This window comes from Melanostigma gelatinosum (genome assembly GCF_949748355.1).
Source record: "Melanostigma gelatinosum genome assembly, chromosome: 2".
Lineage (NCBI taxonomy): Eukaryota > Metazoa > Chordata > Actinopteri > Perciformes > Zoarcidae > Melanostigma > Melanostigma gelatinosum.
Window position 1 is genome coordinate 7,995,084 of NC_136635.1, and position 21,213 is coordinate 8,016,296.

General features: G+C 42.4%; 3 protein-coding genes across 3 annotated transcripts in view; 1 reads left to right on the forward strand and 2 right to left on the reverse strand.

The window, feature by feature from the left end:
* mtch2 (mitochondrial carrier homolog 2) overlaps window positions 1–5,169 on the forward strand; it is an 8,989-nt gene extending 3,820 nt beyond the window's left edge. Inside the window, exons 6-13 of the mRNA XM_079294426.1 lie at window positions 722–779; window positions 966–1,017; window positions 1,113–1,172; window positions 1,946–2,039; window positions 2,949–2,996; window positions 3,089–3,156; window positions 3,238–3,313; window positions 4,381–5,169. Of these exons, the coding sequence (XP_079150552.1) occupies window positions 722–779; window positions 966–1,017; window positions 1,113–1,172; window positions 1,946–2,039; window positions 2,949–2,996; window positions 3,089–3,156; window positions 3,238–3,313; window positions 4,381–4,467 (543 nt within the window). The 3' untranslated portion in view covers window positions 4,468–5,169. The remainder of the gene's footprint in view (window positions 1–721; window positions 780–965; window positions 1,018–1,112; window positions 1,173–1,945; window positions 2,040–2,948; window positions 2,997–3,088; window positions 3,157–3,237; window positions 3,314–4,380) is intronic.
* Window positions 5,170–5,530: 361 nt separating this feature from the next.
* On the reverse strand, window positions 5,531–8,280 carry LOC306787150 (zinc finger protein 414-like). The gene is made up of 5 exons (XM_079282212.1): window positions 8,193–8,280; window positions 7,844–7,954; window positions 7,261–7,366; window positions 6,651–7,180; window positions 5,531–6,198 (listed from the first exon to the last, which is right to left on the reverse strand). The coding sequence occupies exons 1-5, from the start codon at window positions 8,239–8,241 to the stop codon at window positions 6,029–6,031; spliced, it is 966 nt and encodes a 321-aa protein (XP_079138338.1). The 5' UTR covers window positions 8,242–8,280; the 3' UTR covers window positions 5,531–6,028.
* Window positions 8,281–12,448: 4,168 nt separating this feature from the next.
* ankdd1a (ankyrin repeat and death domain containing 1A) lies at window positions 12,449–20,940 on the reverse strand (the record flags this gene model as incomplete). The annotated part of the gene is made up of 15 exons (XM_079287328.1): window positions 12,449–12,510; window positions 12,833–12,964; window positions 13,233–13,434; window positions 14,199–14,294; window positions 14,881–14,979; window positions 15,146–15,244; window positions 15,740–15,838; window positions 15,969–16,067; window positions 17,556–17,654; window positions 18,156–18,254; window positions 18,469–18,573; window positions 18,681–18,779; window positions 19,342–19,440; window positions 20,129–20,232; window positions 20,907–20,940. The coding sequence occupies 15 exons, from the start codon at window positions 20,938–20,940 to the stop codon at window positions 12,449–12,451; spliced, it is 1,527 nt and encodes a 508-aa protein (XP_079143454.1).
* Between the last annotated feature and the right edge of the window lie 273 nt (window positions 20,941–21,213).

A 21,213-nucleotide genomic window follows, 5' to 3' on the forward strand; every position in this document is an offset into this window, starting at 1 on the left:
AGAATCTAAAATAGCTAAGTTTAATGTTCTATCTTCGCTATTGTATCCATCTTTCTCTACCTTATGCATCCGTACTGAGTGAGATACAATTTGTGAATGAACATTTTTGAGAGAGCGGCGGATGAATTGTTATGAATTGGGGATTGTTTTTCTATTATTGCAGAAAAAAAGAATTTAAGCTTCAAACTCGGTGACATCATTCTGACGGCCTTCAGAACTTACAGCAGTCCGTCAGGACTCGAGTCATACAACCCTTGTTTAAAAAGAAAAAAGATTTGAGTCTCTTATGTGTGCAATAAAAATGCTGCAGTGCGTCGATATTCATTAAATTAGCTGATTATTAGTAGTTATCAGGTGGTAATGTTCTCCTGCGTTGTGGCGTACATGGCCAGATTTCTCAGTTACTCTTCTTATCCCACTCATGTGCCGATCTCAGAGTTTAGCTTTCTGAGCTGTCAAACGGAGCGCTTCACAGGCGTGAACCAAGCTGCCGAGCGTCTGTATCATCTGCCCATCTCCATTCATTGTGTTGCATGTCAATGGAAAATGTTTTCTATTTACATCAAGAGGTACGCACATTTTATCAGTCTGCACTGTCTCTTCTAGTTCTCTTTACTAAATGTCATTTATTTTTAGGGATCAAACTAGGCTTATGTGTCGAATAAAAATGTATTATTATGTTTCATACATGCACCTCGGTTGCTTGTTTTCTCTTCCACAGACAACCAAAGAGATGATAGCCCGATCCTGCGCAACCATTGTCACGCATCCCTTTCATGGTACGTCACTCTTCAGGTGGCTTTAGCTGGCTAACTACAGCGCTGTGCATGCAACACTCCCAGAGGCTGTGTTATTCACTTGTGATGCATTTAAATGTTTTAGTTGGATCTGACAAATCTGTGTGTGTGTGTGTGGGGAGACACTAGTCTGCATGTCAAGTCTGTTTTCCTCAACTTGTTTTTCAGTGATTACTTTGCGATGTATGGTCCAGTTTATTGGGAGAGAAACAAAATACAGGTAAAGTTCTCATGTTTTAGACACCAACCTCAATGAGAAGAGCCGCGGCAGTAGTCTAAAACTTACAAATGTGTATCCGTGTCTTCTGTTATCAGCGGGGTGTTTGACTCCATAGTCACAGTCTACAGAGAAGAAGGCTTACTGGGCTTCTTTGCGTAAGTTTGACTCCTTGTCTTCTTTCTTCTTACTCCAGTTTTTGGTGCATTGACTCGATGGTCAGCTTTGAATCCTCCTTAAGACTAAATACCCCAGGAGATGGTTTGCCTTGGTGCTACAGTGTATACGTCTATATGTGCACATTGTGTTGCTGAATAGGCTACAAACATTGTTTAATCCTTGGAGAGAAAAAAACGCCAACCAGAAATGTGTCAAAGAAAAAACAAAAACTTTCAAACCTACCGACAAACATGAGAGAAATAAAATGGACGAGCCCCCAAAAAACCAGCCTAAAATTCCACCCAGCTTTTGGTATACAGAGAAAAGTGAATTATTCCCCCAGAACAGTGGCATCGCGTAAACAAACTGGCATACAAAGTCTTCAAATTCGGAGTGTCAATAAATATCTTTTTTGACAGACATATTTGTCCTCTAAGGACATCAGACTAACTTTAAAGTTAAGACTCTTTGGTAACAAGTGCCGTCCCCGGTGAACATAATGACTTATGGGCCCCAAAACTGCCAAATTAGATGACCTAAAGTACTTTGTTGATATATTTGAATATATATTCTGTGTTCTCCTTTACAGCTTAGACATTACAGCTACTGTACTCTGCCTGAAAGTGGGAAGCGCTTCGGTGTCAAACTGAATTCTAACCATGACTTCTAGTGTTCATTTATTCTTCTACAATAGTGTGATCTTGCATATCCAGTATGCGGATTATTGTCCCTCATACTCTTGATGTTTTAATCCGAATGTTCTCTTGTTCAGCGGTTTGATTCCTCGCCTGCTCGGTGACGTCCTGTCTCTGTGGATTTGTAGCCTGCTGGCTCACCTCATCAATACATACGCCATCGATGACTCGGTATATACCACTTCTTCTTTCACCCTGCTTAGTGCAGTCAAGTGTGTAGAGGTTCGGTTTAAGGACTCACTCTCCCAGAAACACTCCTGTTCTGCAGTATTTACTCACAGGGCTGTAGTGGAGGTTACACGTACAGAACACATCCGTTAGTGCGCTCAAACTTAAGTCCGGTCTGCAGCTTCTGGGATTCATATCATCTTCCCAGCTGGATCATTGTATCCCCATGACGGCACCTTTTTTGTCTCGTAACAAAGAGCAACCCCCACACACACACACACACACACACACACACACGCACTTTGGATGTGTAGGCATGCAAATCTCCAGGAACTTCCTTTATTTGAATATTGGACGTAGTAATCGTTAAAAAATAGAGGCACATTGTTTCTGTGACAGCTCAACATTCTGTTTTTGATTGAAAACTATGCAATTTGACATCATTCTTTTGCCATTGTTGTTACCATAGATAAAGCCCAAAAGCTTTTGCAAAACTTGCTATTGTTAAATTCTAATTGTGTTGCTTAAACTGATCAAAGCCTTCGTCTGAACACTGAATTCCTCTGGCCATGTATTTAAAAAAAAAATCATATTCTCACAATCAAAAGAGCAGATTCAGAAAATGTAATATATTCATTCACAAATTAAAAAGTCATGATGAACAGTTCCCTCATTAGTTTAGAGAATGAGCTTGCTAATAATAATAATATAGGACTAGAGCCGGGACCCCTGGGTCCATAATCTAAAGCCAAGCTGCTCTTCTTCCAAGCTCCGGTTTATTCTTACCACCACAGCCCTGGTTGTGTGTCACATAGCCAGACCTAGCGCTACCACTGCCCCTCCATGCTGAGGGTGTGTGTTCAGTTCAGGCTCACACACAGAACTAACAGTTTCATCTGTTCCTCCGTACAGATGAGTCACACAGGAGAAATCAAGAACTGCTCTCAGGCTGTGACAGGGGTAAGTGTAATAAACGAGGCCCGTCTACAGCATCCGATGTGTCCACAACATTTTGATCATGACCCCCCCCCCCCCCCACACTCTCCTTCCAGTTCTTTGCCAGTATGCTCACATACCCTTTCGTTTTGGTGTCAAACCTCATGGCTGTCAATAACTGCGGGTGAGTCGGCAGCTTCATTGCCACTGTACATCCTCGCTTGTGTTGGATGGAGCAGGTTTACAGTTCCTTTTGTCCTCGCAGGCTCGCTGGAGGTCTGCCTCCCCATGCATCGGTATGTCCCACCTGGGTGGACTGCTGGAGGCATCTAAGCAGAGAGGTAAACGCATGGCACACCGAACATCTGTGTACGCACCGCATACACTGGACAGATACAGATGTCTCATTAAGCACCACAGTGGTGGGAGTTTTTATTTTTTTTCTTACTACTGTGGGTTCAGTCCTCAGCTCAGTAACCATCCCGTGGACGGGTGTGTTAGACCAGAAGACACAAACAGAAGGGTTGTATGGGCCAACATAAAAACATTTTAGACGCCTAAAATAAAGGCTCACCGAAAAAACGCAGCGATTCCACAACACCACCATAAAGAAGATCTGCTGTCACGCCAACTTAAATTTCAAACAGCGATGGCCTAGCACCGTCCCAGTGTGTGATTTCAGATGGCACGCCGGCATCATGAGCGCAAAAGAGGCGTACAGTGTGACGTACAGCATTCTAACGGCCCTATAGGTCATCGCTCTCGTCCTCTGCTCGGAGGGTAAGGAGCTCCCGGACCTCGTCGTCCTCCCAGTCGGCTGCCATTCTCAGTCGCTGTAGGGTTAGCTAACCGCTACTAGCGCTTTGGTCCCGTTTCTACCTGGTTGTCCTTCGAGACACGAGGTCCAGCTGCAGTTTTGACTAATAACACTCGTGATGAAGTCATTTGTTTGTGAGCTCTTTGCGACACCATGGAAGACAAACACATGGGGTCTAACATGATGTGTAGCTGATGATGGTGACATCACCAAAATGATTCCAATGAATGGGTTACCTGTCGGTTCATTCAGCCTCATGTTAACAGCTCCTGGGTCAGTGTCAACACGAAACACCTTGAACTGAACTTTATTTTGGACCAACTGAGTTGAACTACAGATGTGAAGTGGCCTAAGCGTAGTTGGAACAGGTGACATTATACACACCACCAGTTATAGCTGTTCAATCATTTCATGTATTTGATCTTCCCAGACGTACACGTGTATTAACAGGACCAGTGATCTCCTCGTGTGCCTGAAGCAATTATATTGACGTTATAATTTCATGGTACAATGCTGAAAATGTCCTTTTGTTCACATGTATACTGAACCACCAGCCACTACTAAATCACCTGTATCCTCTCTTCTTTCCAGGGCAACATGAGCAGAGGCAACAGTTTATTCTTCCGGAAGCTTCCGGCAGGAAAGATATACGCCGTTGACCAGAAGAGATTTTTCTAAAAGCCTCAAGAGAACTGAACTGAGCATAGTTGTGATAATAAAACAAAACAGAAATCAACATTGCCTGATCTGGAGGCTGGAGGTTGGACAGTCGGCACTTAATCTTTTTTTTTTTTTTTTCTTTCGTATGCACTTGTTTACTATGTTTTATTTTTTTTGTCAACCTGCCATCATGTGAAATAAAACACATTTCCAGCAGGTTTTGTTTTATTAACACATTGAAACTGCAGGGCTGTCAGATAATACGACGGATCATTTATCATTTTAAAACCCACATGTACTAAATCTCATGGGTGGATGGCTCATGCTGTCGAACCATCATCTTGATAATGAACCCATGTGTTAAGTCTTTTTTTTTTTTTTAATGTATAGGCTATCGACAATGGCTCCCCTTCATCCAACATGATGGGATTTTTTTGTTGAAAACAGCGCTTCCGTCTGCATGTGGTAACGTCTAATAATGCACATGTTGGTGATCGAGTGGGACCTCTTGTCATGTGGTATTGTCTCGATGTGTTAATTCTAAAGCTCGGCGGGCGCATAACGCTAGTGACGAGGGAGAGGTGATGGTTGTTCAGGAGCATGTTTGGATGGGCGGAGGCGTGGAGGGTAGCCGGAGCTGACCAATGTTTTGTTGGCGCTCTGAGCAGCCAAGTGCTTGTATCAACATGTTCTGACTGACCCAAACAATAAAAAGAAATTGCTTTTTTTTGACCTGTCAATTAATCCCATGAATAGACTAAACAATAGCTACTAACCAGTGTGTGTCCCAAAGCCTGATATGTCTTCTTCCTCTGAGCCATAGAGCTCATTGCTGTCTAGAAACTATTACGACATCAGTGAGCCACGCTGTGACACTGGGTGACATGTTTCATTACGATAAACATTTTATTTTGATTCAATCCCACATCGACTGTCCTGCTGCCACAAATACTCACTAAGAGCACCAAATGTGGATTAATCCGCTGCTGAAAACAGTCTCCAACAAATGCACTTTTTCCTCCAGTTTAAGGAAATTACGGAACCTTTTATAAATAATGAAACAATACATGGGTGAGCCGTTTATTTTTTCTATTTTTAAAGCTTTACAATAGCAACCAATGGGTAGAGAGCCACAGACATGTATTGAGAAATAAACTACCACATTGTTGGTTGCTGTCTTTTCATTGGATTTGTTTCACAAAAATCTAGAATAATGGCAGACTGATCCTGGAAGTGGCGGTATGAAGACTTTAAACAAGAGGCAACCGTTAAAAGGAGCAGCACTGTAGGATTTAGTGGCATCTGGTGGTGAGGTTGCAGACTGCAGCCTCCTGGATACCCACCTTTTCCAAGCATGTAGAGACAATTCAAGCTGCCACTTCAACTTAAAACAGGGAAAGCCCTCTAGAGCCAGTGTGTGATTGGTCTGCGCTGGGCTACTGCCTATGCAGATGTGAAGGGCTCATAAGCTCAAATGAACAACGATCTTTAGTTCCACGTGATAATACGTGAATAAAAAGGTGACGGAAACATCCACCGACAGAAGAGTCCTCGATGACGACGTCCTCCCGCCTCCACGCTACGAGCTGGCGGCGGAGCTCCCCGTGTCGTCCGCGGGTTTGCTGCCGCCGTGTTTGCTGCTGATGTGGTGAGTCATTTCCTTGCGGTTGGTTACCGCGTGGCCACACTTCACGCAGGTGTAGCGCCCTTTAGTGTGCTCCCACAGGATGCGTCTGCTGCAGGCCGTCCCTGGTGGATGAAAGGACAAATGGAAGTCAGCGCAAAGGAACTGGATTATGGCAATTTAGAATTCAAAATCTCGTTTCTCTGCGACTATGAGATGGACCAATGAAGCGCCGAAGCTTGTTTAAGTTGAAGCGCACTATTGGACAAGGCTTTAAAGGCTGATCTGGGACAGGAACCTTCAGCTGCGATTTCTGAACTAAGACTAAAACACACAAACTAAAAGACTAAAACACACTCAAACTATGTTTGCGTGAGAGAGCTAATTTGTCACCTTGAAAATAGCAGTTTGATAAACTAATCTCAACTCCTCTTACTTGCTTTTAACTGCGTCTCATGTAGAGACTCACCGAGATAACCGACACTTTATTAGTTTGTTGCGGCCGAGACCAATATTGTGGCTAAACATGAGGCCACATCTACAGCTGTGTGCTTTAGTGGGAGGATGAGAGGCTCACCTTGACCCTTCTTCCAGACAGCGGCAGACCCAGGAGAGCGAGGCACCGGTCCGGGAGCAGGGTGGATGGGCTCAGGACACCTGGTCTGTGTCAGGGGCTGACCCTGGGCATCCGGGGGGTCCGAAGCGGCAGTCGGGCCATCCAGGTTTAAAGATAGAGGCAGATCCGAGGGTTCGATCTTGATGCGAGGCTGGGGTGCTGCCTCTGTGAGCAGAGGCGGAGCGAGGTGGGTAGGGGAGGTCTCCGGGTTGGACAAGAAGGGGGGTCCGAGGAGAGGGGGGGCAGGGTCTGCCTCTAGAACAGTGGCAAGGAAGGAACCTTCCTTGTTTGGGATTTCAGAGGGATGCGGCTGGGGGGCGGACACCGGGTCAAGCAGCGGGGGCTTCTGGTCCAGGTCCGGGTTGGTCACAGCAGCAGGGGGGGCCACCGGTTCCGACGGCTTCGGCCTGCCCCGTGACACTTTGGAACAGGTGTGCAGGTGAGTCAGGAGGCCGCGGTAGGATCGCAACTTTGTGCGGCAGCTCTCGCACCTTTCGGAGGAAGAAGCGACTTATTACGTGACTCGAAGCATTTTGAATGCAGCAGAGAGTAGAAACAAAGAGCAACTCACAGGAAGAATATGTTGGGCTTGTGATGATGCCTCATGTGTTGCATCAGTTTCTGCATGTCGGGGAAGGATCCGCTGCATCCGACGGTGGAGCACAGCAGGACCTTTCCTGAAGAGAGGACAGCCGCGTTCACACCATGTAGGTTCACTAACCACACAACGGCAGCACAGCTTCTCTCGTAACCCCTTCCCTCTCATCTCCAAACCCCCCAAAAACTACAGCCAGATAGGACCTTATTCTCTCGCTCTCTTTTAAAGTAAGGTGACTTATTCTCAGATGGGGAAAAAGGTAGATCCATAACCATGGAGTTAGCTAATGCTCATTATAGCATTGTAAACCTGCACGCTGAACTGTCTTTCCAAAGCTCGAGCCAAACCCCCTTCTCAGACCAACATTAGGTGTCGTTCATCTGCATTATAACTGGAGGAAACTAAGCTTAATGTTATGTTTATTAAATCCAACAATAATGGTTCCTCTCTAAAAAGTTAGGGTTAGCTATTAACATGGAGCTTTTAACGTCGCATTAAAACAGCCCTGCGACTGATTTACTTCACGCGCACGAACTTGCAGAAGTGAAGGGCTCACCTGGTAGTGACTGAGCGGAGATCTCGTGGTCCTTGATGTGGCGCTCCAGAGACGTCTTGTCCGAGTACACACGCTTACAGCCGTGTAACGGACACGATGTCCTCTTGTTTCCTGAGATGGACAGACGAGACTTAATACAATTCCGTAAAAATGTATTATCCACTTATGTGAGAACAGTGTGTGTGTGTGTGTGTGTGTATATAACGCCCTGAAGTTAGCGACAGAAGACCAGCGGGTTAGCATGCTAGCTAGCGTGGTTAGCTTTAAGTTCGCTAGTGTCGCTAAACACAACGGGACAAAAACGTAGCAGTGTGGCGCCTGTCTGCGATGTTTGAGCTAAATGACAAACCTCCGCTTCCAGCCTCGGCAGTCTGCATGGCTGTGCTGCCCGAAGACATCGTGAGGACGGAGCAGCTGATCTCTGCAGCGACGACAAAAAAAACAGCAGCGGAACAACACAAATCGACTACAAGAACCAGAATGCAATGCTACAAGAACGCACGTACACATCGTTTATTTACGTTTATTCATTTGCCATATGAAACTTACTGTTTTCCTTTTGCTTTTGTGTTTATTTACACATACACTTTTATTTATTTTTACCTATCGTTTTTTTATTGTTACGTAAATCGATAGGTAAATGTTTATTGATCAGTAAATATTTGCATTGTCAAATAACACAGAATTCCTTTTCACCACGACCAGTCGAGGAAATCCAAGTCAACCTTGGAGTGACTGCACAAGCTACCTTGAATCAGGTCATAAAGCTGCTTTAGACGCACGAACGAACACACACAGAGCAGGCCGGTCTCTGCGGACAGGATGAAGCCTGTGCTTTCAGAGGTAGTTGTGCTTTAGAACGAAACCACCGTGTAACTTTTTTGTGAACGTCTTTTCAACGTCTACAAATAGTCGGTAAAAACACTTTCACTTTTGAACCAATTCTGAGCGTCTTTTCAACGTTGGGCATAGACGTCTTTTAAACGTCGTTTGAACGTAAAAATGCTCACTGGGATGGTGCATGTTTGAGTTGTGTATAATCAAAGGCTGCAATAACGCCAGCAGTTTGTTTTTTAATCTTCTATCGGACGATTGTTGTTAGTCGTTAGAGAATGATTGTTCATATAGGTAAACATTGCAACGTGGAAATTTGTTTTTATTGATCTTATGAACATGTCATGTACATAGTTGCATTGGAAGTTTATACAAACAATTACAAAAGTAATTTGCATTGGTGCAGAAGTATCTAGTTATTCCATTGATCAATGATACAATAATCATTTATCTCATGAGGGCTCGATGACTAGTCTGACTTTTTAAAAGGTGACTGCACAGAAAATGTCAAACTTTATTTATACCCCATCGACACATATGATTTAGAACTCAGCTGCTTGTCTCTTAACATGCTCACCCTGTTCTTTATTAATCCAGTAGTGATCATTCAAAAAGGTGCATTCATGTAGAAATCCAGCAAAACACAGCACTTAAAAACCTTTATCATAGAAATGATTACAAAAAGGACGTTTACTTTGTGAAAATACTTGGGAAGAGATATGTATTCATGCAAAAAAGGCAAATATTTTACACACCATTAAACTTGTTCACATTGTGCATTAAAATACATTTTGAGTGTCCCAAAAAAACAAATGTCCAATGTATGACTTGGTTTAGTGCATCAATCCAGCAGATTCATAAACATGAAAAAAGCAGAAACAAAACTACACTTGTAAATTTACACGCATACAATTCCTCAAGTTGTTTTTAATAAACTTGATTTTCATTTTTTATTTCCCATTTCTTGCAGTTCACACCCCAGTTATAGGATGCCCAGTTGAACCCATTTATATAGAAGAGTGCTTTCCAACCTCCTGGCTGGTGACCCCCTAAAAATACAACCTGTGTATACCTGTGAACCCTCACAAGCCGTTGCATATGTTTATGAGTTATGACCAGATCAACAAAGAGCTTTTTTTCCTCCTTTCATTGAAATATTTTAGAGGCCAGAAATTAAAAAATAAACGTATGTAATTTTGTTTGAGATGAAAGTCATTTTCTACTTTGCTGTCTTTTTAATCATCTTGAAAAACCTCCTTGTGAAATTTCCATTATTGTTTTCCTGCTACATTCCCATTAATACAGCCTACAGCAGCTCTTTTCAACCAGTGGGCCGTGGTTGGCCTCAGAGCACCACCTAGTGGTCCACAGAGGTACTACCAAAAGGTTAGATTCAATTTACAACGCTATATATGTAAAAGTCCAAATGTGGTCAAGAATTCACATGAATAAATAACGTCAAATTAAAATGCTTGATTTCAATAACCAGTTACGTTTAAATGTCACCACGAATGTCACCACGCCAATCACGACACACACGCGTGAGGTGTTTTCCACTGTTAGCTAGCGAACGTTATATATATATATGAATTTTGGATTCTTAATGGCAGAGGCACTGCACAATCTAATAGACGTTAACAGCAGACAGTTTGATTGATAGTGTCTGAACACTGAGCTGTCTTTTCCTTCCTAATTGTGCTCAAGGTAACTGGGTTAAATTGAGGACTCATTGAATGAAGTTGTCGTTACGCTCTCTCTATGGAAACAATGATGGCCAAAAATGAATGGAACACTCACGTTATAAAAAAAGAATGAACACATTTTTTAAGGCCACAAAGACACAAAGTGCAGAGCCCAAAGTCCTGCCCCCCCACAGAGACAGAAAGGACTGCTGCTGTAGAACCACAACGGTTTAAAACCTGACCTTAATGTAACAACAAGAAGAAGATGATGGTACGTTTATCAAAAAAATCCAGCTGTTTATAGTGTATTTAACGGCTAGAGCTGCCACAGTGTCATTCGTCTCCCTGGTAAGATTGATTTATATAGCACCGCCCCGGAGCAAACATCACAAAGTACTTCACAATAAAAGATGTATAAAACAGAGTACTTCAAAATAAAGATGAATACAAAAGACAGAGACACAAGATAACAATAGAAAAATTAAGCAAAGTTAAGTCCACACAGATCCTCCAAAGTGAGTATTTTTAGTGTTCAATATTAAATTAATGAAAAAGGACATCATGAAGTGAATATCATATGAATAAATCGTGTGAATATATGATTTAATCAACAATTTGTAAAATTATTTAGGAATTTAGCCACTTCATTTGCCCATTTTGAAATGTCATTTCATCGTTTCTTTTCACAACATGTTTGCTGATATTGGCATTATCCCCAATGACAGGCCTTTAATCCTGTCTCTTAGCTAGCAGGCTCAACAAGTGCTACTACATTTAGCCAGCTAGCTGCTGTTAGCTAGAGCAACAACAATGCTAAATGTCATTCTAAAGCTCACAACTGTGACTAGCTAGTTAGCAGGCTGGATAGGGAGCATGTGCAGCAGAGTAAATAAATGTTTACTCTGTGTCTGTGTTTTGTGCTAATTATTTTAGCACTATTATAATTGTTCTAGCTAACAGGTGCTAGCTGCTTATATCTTCTAGCAGTTGCTGGGCTTGCTTGGGCTGGGGCATGAGATTGTGAGGGCAGTGACAGAAATGAAAGTGTCATTAAGCTGACTTCTGAATTCTGAAATAAATATTTACAATAATACATGCAACTATAATTATTATTATGTATAGAGTGCTGCAGGAATGAGTCCTAAAACCTCTAAATGAGTTAGCGTTTTTGTACTTTTAGTCATTGACACAAACAGAAATTGACAATGTTTCTCAAGTGTGCCTCTGATCACCTTTGTCGCCACTGTGGTCAGTCCTTCCCAAACAAGCCCAGACCAGTAGAGTATCACTTGTCCATCCGTGACTGCTGCTGGATGTGTAAGAGGGCCACTCTTTGCTACCGTAACATATCGGCCATAACAACGATTTATTTAGTGTGTTTTGGAGCCTCAGCCCCCCCCCCCCCCCCCCTCAATCACTTGATCCCGCTTTAAGGAGGAGGAACTTTTGAGAAACATTACAGGAGAAAGCATTACATTATAGTAAGGTGAATGAAAACTTGTCATAATATGCTAAAAAGCCCTTAGTGTACAAAGCAACAGTACAGTATGAGTAGTGCCAGCAGGTGTTTACTGCATGCATTTAAACAAACAAAAAAAAATGTTATTTTTCACCGGGTATTTTTTACAGGTTTACAACCATTTTTTTTCCCAAACCCTAAAATAATTTCTCTATGAACTAAATTCAGAACAATCACAGTACATTCAATGTGTGACTATCTAAACCGGTCATGCCACGGATAATACAATGCTTTTTCATGGGCTCGGTTCTGGGCATTTACAGTTAAAAAGAGTCCTGAAGTGAACTGAAATCTTGGATTTTTTTGTTATACCTTTGCAGCGGTCTGACCAACTGGATGTAGACTGTGTGTATAAGCCTGCCATTTGGCCATATTGCATCTATTTTGAGGGACATTGCCGCTGCATCCTGTGCTTTACAACGCCAAAGACGATTGTAATTGGTTTAAAGACGTACAAAACAGAGCGTCCCATACCGGGATGATAATGTGTGGAGCCAGACCTTTCTTTAGCGCTGTGGAAATAGGTTTGGCTATGCGAGACTATGCCTTCGCAGTCACTCACAGTGTTCATCACATCGCAGAGCACATTTTGGGGGAGCTGGTCTCTGCGTTTGCCTTCTGCCGGATGCACTCTGGATGATTGAAAAACAACAAGGATACATCATGCACCTACACATTCCAGATTCCAGGAAATAGACGAGCACAGATCGTCGAAAATGCTACTTCACTCGGCAGAAATAGAAAAGTGATAAATTAGTTACAGCATTATTAAGGACCTTAATAACGGTACAGCGCAACGGTACAGACTTGTGCCCGGGTCGTGGTAGGTGATGCAAAAATATTACGAGGGAACGCAAAAGTATTTCAGATTTTTTTTTAAAGCCCTTGTGTAGCTCTGTGCAGCAGTGACACTTATACAAGAATACAAACCGCAGTGCAGTTTCCTGTGCTCACCTGCCAAGTCTGTCCGTGAGATTTCCACCAGCCCCTCGTAGAGGCCTTTGATCGGGTTCTCCCCCGCCATCACGACTCCATGGAGCCAGATTAGCAGCATTCGGTGACCATGCTCTTTGAAGCTTTTCATACCTAGAGGTTCAGTTCAGAATTACAATACGTATCAACATCTTTGAGAAGTCCCAGTTGAGATGGGTGAAAACTGAAAATCCACGCACATGTATTGTGACCAAAGACCAGTATTGAGAGAGTGATAAAGTGTTGCAATTTTCTTTTAAACAACTCAGTGCCACCTATCAAATGCACTGGTTGCACCTGAGCTGGAAACTAGCTACTTGATGAACATTTCATACAAGTCACTTGATTGTTGAACTATTTCCCAGAGGTCTGCGTAGCTCACCAGTCCACTGTTGTTCTATAGCTCGTATGTGTGCGTTGCTGAAGTCCCAGTGCTGTGCCAGGATCTTCCACTCCCCACGGGAGAGGTGCTTGGTGGCCAGGCTCCACAGGACAGACCGGAGGTGCTGTGTCTCTTGCTGGTGGTCCTGCTTGAAGCTAAGAGGTCTCCGCACCCAGGAGTCCTGCTCGCTGGCCATCTGATCCTGAAGTTTTTCATACAAAGTGTGTACATTGGTATACATGTGGCATACTGTGCAAATCTGTGAATCTGAAGTTAACACAAAACGTTAAACAACTGTTAAAACCAGCAAAGCTCACTCGCATGTCCAAGATGGTTGGAGTACTGCGATTAGATGCAAATTAAATCAAGGGTACGTGACAACCCAAAGGCACAACAACAAACCCACATAGATGCTGTGGCAACGCATGAGCCTCGGCACGCAGCAGTGAAGGTAACAGAGGAATCCAGCAGGGCACAAAGATTTTGTGACAAACTTTAATGTCACACATAAGTAACAATCATCTGGCACTGAGCTCCACAAAGTACAAACGAATGCTGAACAAGACATTTTTTAGGCAGCCAAAATGTTACAATGAACTTTCATGAGGCGAAAACACACAGTGAAAGGGTTAAAGTTCTAAGACAAACACAAAAGACAAACTATCAGACTGAAAAACGCTGTGGTAGCAACCTGTCAATCAGCCTCCACCCCAAAGCATCCCCTACTCTTTGGTCCATTTTACTCTAAATGGACCATCATTTACTGTATGAACATCATGCTGTATTGAAGAAGACTTGAAACTAAAGATTGAGACCATGAACTCATGTTTACAATGTTTACTGAGGGAATAAATCAAGAGAGAAGTAGAGTCATCTTCTAATAGACTTCTATACAACCAGAGGAGTCGCCCCCTGCTGGTCAGTAGATAAAAGGCAAGGTTTCAGATGCAATGAAGATAAACTCACCTTCTCCCATTTATAAAAGCGGTCAGCTTTGATGATCATGTCGACCAGGATGACATGGTTTCCTCTGGCTGCCACCTCCAGACACCTTTTCCCCTGCTGAGTATATGATATGGTCAATAAAACACAGTGTATAAGACATCCATTACTCTATAACATAACATAGATACAACAGCATTAGCACGGAAATATAACCTCAAATAAATCAAGAGAGAAGTAGAGTAATTTTCTCATCGACTTCTATCCAATCTGACTTCTTTTTGCAACCGGAGGAGTCGCCCCCTGCTGGTCAGTAGAGAGAACGCAAGTTTTAAGATGCTTCCGCATCAGCTTCACTCGGCAGAACTGGAGGTTGCCGCCTGAGCTACTCGTACTTAACTTCTATATTTCCATTATATCATATTAAGAAACTAACTTCAGTCCTGATCATAATTACCAAATATGCCTTTATTTTCAGAATTTTAACACATCACGGTTTGTTTCCATAATGCCACTGTTCTTATAATGTTTTTTGTATTATTATTTTCTGTTTACTAAATAGTAGGGGGATTGTTTCCCCCCCAGTGAGATATGTTACTTTTGATACACTGCAGTGCTCCACAATAAAAAGTAGAACAAAAGCAGTACATCATGACACCAGAGAAGCTGTATTCTGTTCCGGGTGATGCCGTGTGCTGTGTGGTACCTTGTCGGTCAGATTGAGGTTAACACCAGAGATCAGCATCATCTCAGCCAGGACCTGCCAGCCGTGCTCTGCTGCTATGTGCAAAGCAGTCTGTTGTCTCTGCGAACCACATGACGGAAAATGTGACACGATTGCACTGTAGCCGCTGTGTCATTTCTGAAACATGCATTCTTCTTGCAATGAACGTGGCCATGCGGAGGTCCTGCGCAGCCAGCTGCTGTTATGTTTGTCAATGTGTTTAACAGCTGTCGAGGTTTGTACTCACACTGTCAGCGATGTCCAGGTCACAGTCGGCATCTATAAGCAACCGTAAAACCTCGGTGTGGTTGTTGAACACAGCTAAGTGGAGCGCTGTGTTGTGTTGCTGGTTTCAAACACAAAGAAAGATGAAGAACATTTAATCTGATATGTGAATGAATAGCAAATGTTATGGTACGCTCTCTGTTATATTGCCGATGAAAATGTTTTCCTCTTTACTCTAAACACGGCTATTTAGCTTCAAAGATCACACAAATGATTCTTTAGTCATGTGGGGATTTCAGAAGCAGATCTTAACAATGCACTCTTTGATTTTGATGTTTTGGACCGAAACGGCTCAAATCTCCCTGAAATCGATACGGTGAAAATCAACATGAAACTGGTAGAATTTCAGCCCCGTACAGTTGTCCCAGACGGGGATGTTAGGTATAGAGTCTAAAATGTTTTTTTGTACCAGGCTGTAAACATGTTTATGTGGCCATTTGAGGAACTGCAGTTTTTAGGCACTTTCGCATTTGTTTCATTTTTCAGCACCAGCCGCTTGCGTCTTCTACACCATACGAACCAAGACACACGTCCCATGGGAGCGGCCACTACTTACATTGTCTACAGCATCTCTGTTGAGTCCTGCCTCCAGCAGCAAACTGGCTTCCCTGTCGAAGCCATGCTGAGCCACGTAATGGAGAGCGTTCATATTCTTCTGCAGACGGAAGAAAACAAGGATTTCATCTTGGAGGTCTTTCAGTGTGTCGAAAGATAAAAATAAGAATACAAAGTTAGATCTTGTGTTTATTCCAAGTGATATATGACATCGAATGAACAAACCGTACATTAGTTTGTGCGTTGGCATTGCAGCCGGACTCCAGCAGCAGCCTGACACATTCGTAGTGACCTCCATCAGCTGCCAGGTGCAGTGCTGTGAGACCATCCTAAAAACACAACAGGTGCATTGGTGATAGCATGATGCTGCTCTGTTTGTGACGGTGGTGTTTACATTTTTTTTAAATTCGTTTTAATATATTTTAATATATAAATTTTGTAACATCATTTTATATTATTTTGCTACACCCAACTAACAGGTTTTAGCGATTGAACTGAATATATATATATATATATATCTATATATCTATATATATATAGATATATATATATAGATATATATAGATATATAGATATATATCTATATATATATCTATATATAGATATATATAGATATATATATATATGTATGTATGTATGTATGTGTATGTTAGTGCTGGGCAACGATTCAAATATTTAATTGCGATTAATCACATTCAAGTTCAACAATGAATTCAAAAGTAGTGTATTGCGCACTTTTATTTTAAAAGTACTGCTATATGAAGAAAAGGGCAGTAACAGTTGGTTCACGAGATGCAGATAGCATGTTTTATACTGAATGTGAATATAATTTATACTTTGTTGGCATCTTATTCTGAAAACCGGATGTTCGTCTGAAGAAACCGGATGTTGTCTCACGTTAATGTTTCCACTAACTTTGAAAGTCCTTCGCTCGCTCCCGATCTGTGCTGTTTAAATGCGTTTACGGTGAATTTCAGCATATAGGTGCACGAACATGTAAGTGTCTGCTGAGTTGACCTCGGAGATCTGAGTGTCTGCTGACTTTACCGCAACTGACGATAGGATGTTTGCTGGCTTTTATCCCACTGTTCTTGTCATCCTCTTGTTGTTATGTATATGTATTGTCTCTTGTCTTTAAATATAAAAAAATAAAATAATAAAATATTATAATAAATTTTAAAAATGCGTTAACACGCGATAAAATAATTGTCGGCGTAAATTAATGAATGCGTTAACGCGAAATTAACGCGTTAACTTGCCCAGCACTAATATATATATATATATATATATATATATATCCCAGACTTTCTTCATACTTTCTTCATACATTATAGAAACAAACTGACATTCAAAGGGTTAAATTCTGCAAATGAATTGATATTTGATAGTTATTATCAGGACTGAAGTTGGTTAAAAGATTTAACTTGGTAAAAGTGGAAAATAATATGAATACATAATTCGATTTTTCATTTATTTTAAAGGGACAAGGCTTAATGTCTTTACAGGAGCAGTAATCCTAACTCTGCATCGTAAAGCACCCATTGTAGTATTCTGGTAGATGCTTCTCGAGTTGAAACCTTTGGAAGTTCTTTCGATTTATTATTTAGTCAAAAGATAGATTTTTACTTATTTATTTCTCCACACAGAACAATTGTATATATTTGATGGTGCAAGAAAACACACTGCAGTTTAACAGTAGAAAGTGTATACTGTGACAAGTGTACCTGAAAAAAAAAATGCAGACAAGCTGCCAATGATGCACCACAGCCGCTGTAATTAAGTAGCACAAAGAATGCAGCCCAGTCCAGTCCACTCACGATATTCCTCTCGTCGACGTCGACTCCGGTCTCCACCATCTTCTGCAGGACCTCTGTGTGCCCACGCCTCGCTGCCAGATGCATGGCTGTGTTCTCTTCCTGTAGTCCAGACACAACAGCACTTTACCATCTGAGACAACTTCCTCTACCAACACAAGTCAAGAGGGGCTGTCAGCGCCTCGCTGGTGCTATGGCCTGAACCAGAAATGGTGGAATCGCAGTTTCTTAACACGCCGACCTCCTCAGTGTGTCGACAATCGCCACACAAACCTGCCTAACCTGTCGCGAGGTGAGTTTTAATTTACACAACATGCTAACGTACAAATGTATTCACCAGTTCTTGAGTCATAAACAGGAGAGAGAATTGTATTTGAACACAAGAAAATCGAACTAACTGATGGAATGTTTGTGTGGTACAACCACCCACCGTATGTCTATAGTGGCCTGTTTCCCTGCCCAGTGTACACAGGATTTGAGGTCACAACACATCCTGCTATAATCTGTTTGGTTGTTTAAAGGTGGCTTTAACAGCCTCACAAATCAAATATTATGCGTGCGTGTTTGCTTGAGCGCGATCACTGTGTGTTTGTGTGTCACTACCTTGTCCTTTAAACCGTGCGTGCAGCCCATTCCAATCAGAAACTCCACCACTTCAAACTGTCCGTGTTCAGCAGCCAGGTGGAGGGACGTCTTCCCCGCCTACACAGGAGATGCTTATAAACATGATGTGTATACACACTGTGTTCCATTCACCTTCATTTATTGGCATATTGCTGATATTCTTATGACAAACAGCATAATGTTTGTTACAGTAACAGTATGGAAAGAAGAGTTAGAGTTGTATCTTCTACAAAAAGACAAGTTCCAACATCCGTGGTGTGTAAATTTGAAATAGTGCAGAGCAAGGAGTCACCTTGTCAACTCTGTCGAGTCGGACGTCTTCCAGGTCCTCCATGATGAACTCCAGAACTCTGATGTGGCCTCGCTGGGCGGCACAGTGCAGCATGCTCAGGCCATCCTAACACACACGTGCACGCAATCACGGAAAAAAAGACGAGATATCAAATCGGACGACACCCTGATAGTTTTGAGTCTGCGGCGATGATGACACCAGGCAGCTCTTACTTTGTTGTCACAGTTGAGCTTGGCCCCGCAGGACACCAGGATCTGCAGCACCTTTTGGTGACCGAACCAGGACGCGAGAAGCAGAGCATTCATGCCAAACTGTAGACCAAAAAAAAATGAATGTAGAAGTGTTATAAAACAGTGAAGCTTTGACAGTACGAGTATGTAAAGTAGCATTCTCCGTACTCCGTCTGGCTCTGTCCTACTGTGTGGCTCCTAACTGAGTTAACTGACCTGAATGTGTCGGCTTCTTTTATTTTGCGCTCCTCTTACAGTGTTGTCTGTTGAGGTCACAATAAAGGGACCATGGCTTTGTTACTAAACTCTGTGGTTTTGTTCTCATGTTCTACCTAAAAACAATACTCAATTTCTGTTTCTATTTCTGTCGAATATTGATGATAAGACATGCATTTTCTGTGAAAATGGTACAAAGGGACAAATTATTTTATCTTTGTGCAAATACATTAGTGTGATCACAATAGTCAGTGAAGCATTTTACATTTGATAGATGACATCGAATTTTATGTTTGTTTTATTTAAGAAGGGACACGTGCGCAACAATTAACATGAGCACTTGAGTCCATCATGTCAATGAGTTAATATGTCTGCATCAGGGGAATGAATGAGTCCAGTGGCTCTCCCTGCAAAAGTGTGTACGTACAGTGTCCCTCTCATCAACGTCAGTGTCGTGGTCCAGCAGGAGACGGAGAGCCTGTTCGTTCCCGGCTCCCGCTGCCCAGTGCAGCGCTTTGCGGTCTACCTGCACAGAGACAGAGAGATACGTGACCGGGCGACACTCGCAGTGCATGCACGGCTGAATTAGACCCAACACTCTCAAACACTGACCATTCAAAAAATGAAATGAAATTCCCCTGATCACCCGAGCCCATCGCTGATCAATAACACTCCAGCTGACATTGTGGCTCATCACTATAGTGCTCTCCATCCTGAGTTTGTAACACACATGGTGTTCAGACACAGTCGTACCCAAACGTACATTGGCATGCCTCGCTCCCTTTTTAGAAAATGTCTCTGTCGCCTCGATTAACGTCAACGGTTTCACTTCGGCTTTTCTTCAGAATCAGAATCAGAAACGCTTTTATTGCCAAGGAACCTGGCTTGGTGATTGGTGCGTGACAATAAACATAGTGCAGTAGTAAAAGACATCGTTAAAAAATAGAAAATGTAAAAAATGGCAATGAAATATGATAAACAAACAAGTAAGAGTACATTTAAAACAAGTATGTCATTAAAGTGTCAAGTGTGGTAGAGCTGTAGAGTTGTGCAAAGGTGCGTGTGATTGTAACTGTCCTGGGCATGTAAGTGTCCGGGTCAGTAGAGGGACTGCAGACGGGGTGCAGACTTGCTATGGAAATTAAATAATGCGGCTTTCAAAACTGTAAATTCGAAAAGCCAACGACTGGCAAGAACCCCTTCAGCAGGCGTACTTTATTTTTGGCCTTGACGTCCACACCCTTCTTGATCAGCTCCTGCATTCTCTCCGGGTCGTTCCTCTTCGCAGCGTCGTGGAACTCCTTTTCTGACCAAAGCACTGTCAGGGATCACAGACAAGGAGGGTTATCAAGTGTGTTCGGCAGGCCGGCAAGAAGCAAGAAAAAAACACAAGTTCATTTGCACTGTATTCAATAAGACTCATGCTATTGACCCGTACATGACTGGCTGGAGCAGTGTTGAAGCACTGAACATTGGTATATTGCACTTAATTGGCAGAAGGATACAGACAGTATTGGTACATATCTGAAAGCCACTGCATGCTGGGAATTCTCTGACATGCTCCTTATAATATAATATCAGTCTATGACAGGCACATGGAGATGAGGTGGAAAATTCCGTCTGTGATGTTTTCACCGACGTTTCCCGGTAATTCACGTAATTCCTTAATTCAGTCGTAATTTCACACGGAGAGAGGAAGCACTTTAAGAAAAGCGGTTACTTGTGAGAACAATTCTCAAATCTTGACGCAAAGTGACAGTGTTATAGCAGGTAACAGAACATGAATATTGTATTTAAAACGTCACATATTGTACAGTAAGTAACGTTACCGCCCGCCGTCCGCCTCACAAACGGATATTCATATCGCGTAAAACACCACGGGAATACAGACCCGTCCTGTGTGGTTGTCAGAAAGTAACAATTAACGTTGAAGCCCGCCGCTCATCACCGCTGCTGACAGATGGCAGTCGGTCGCTCCCTGTTCGTACTTACAGATATCATCCTCCGACACCAGCCCGTCCTCCATCTTTGCGCTGTTTTAACTCTTTGCCCTCGTCTCTCTCATTGTAGTGCTGGTAGTATATTTTTTTCTTCCCGGAGATGAAAAGAAGGTTGGACGATATGCTTTACAGTTTTCTTCTGTCAAGCCACACAGTAAAACTGTGGAAATACAATTTCCGGTGACGATTTTCAAAATAAAATGATTTATTTTAAAGTCAACGTTTAAAGGTGAAACATCCTGTGCTATCCTAAAGAATACTATTCACATCAGATATTACGGTACGTTTAAAGTGATGTG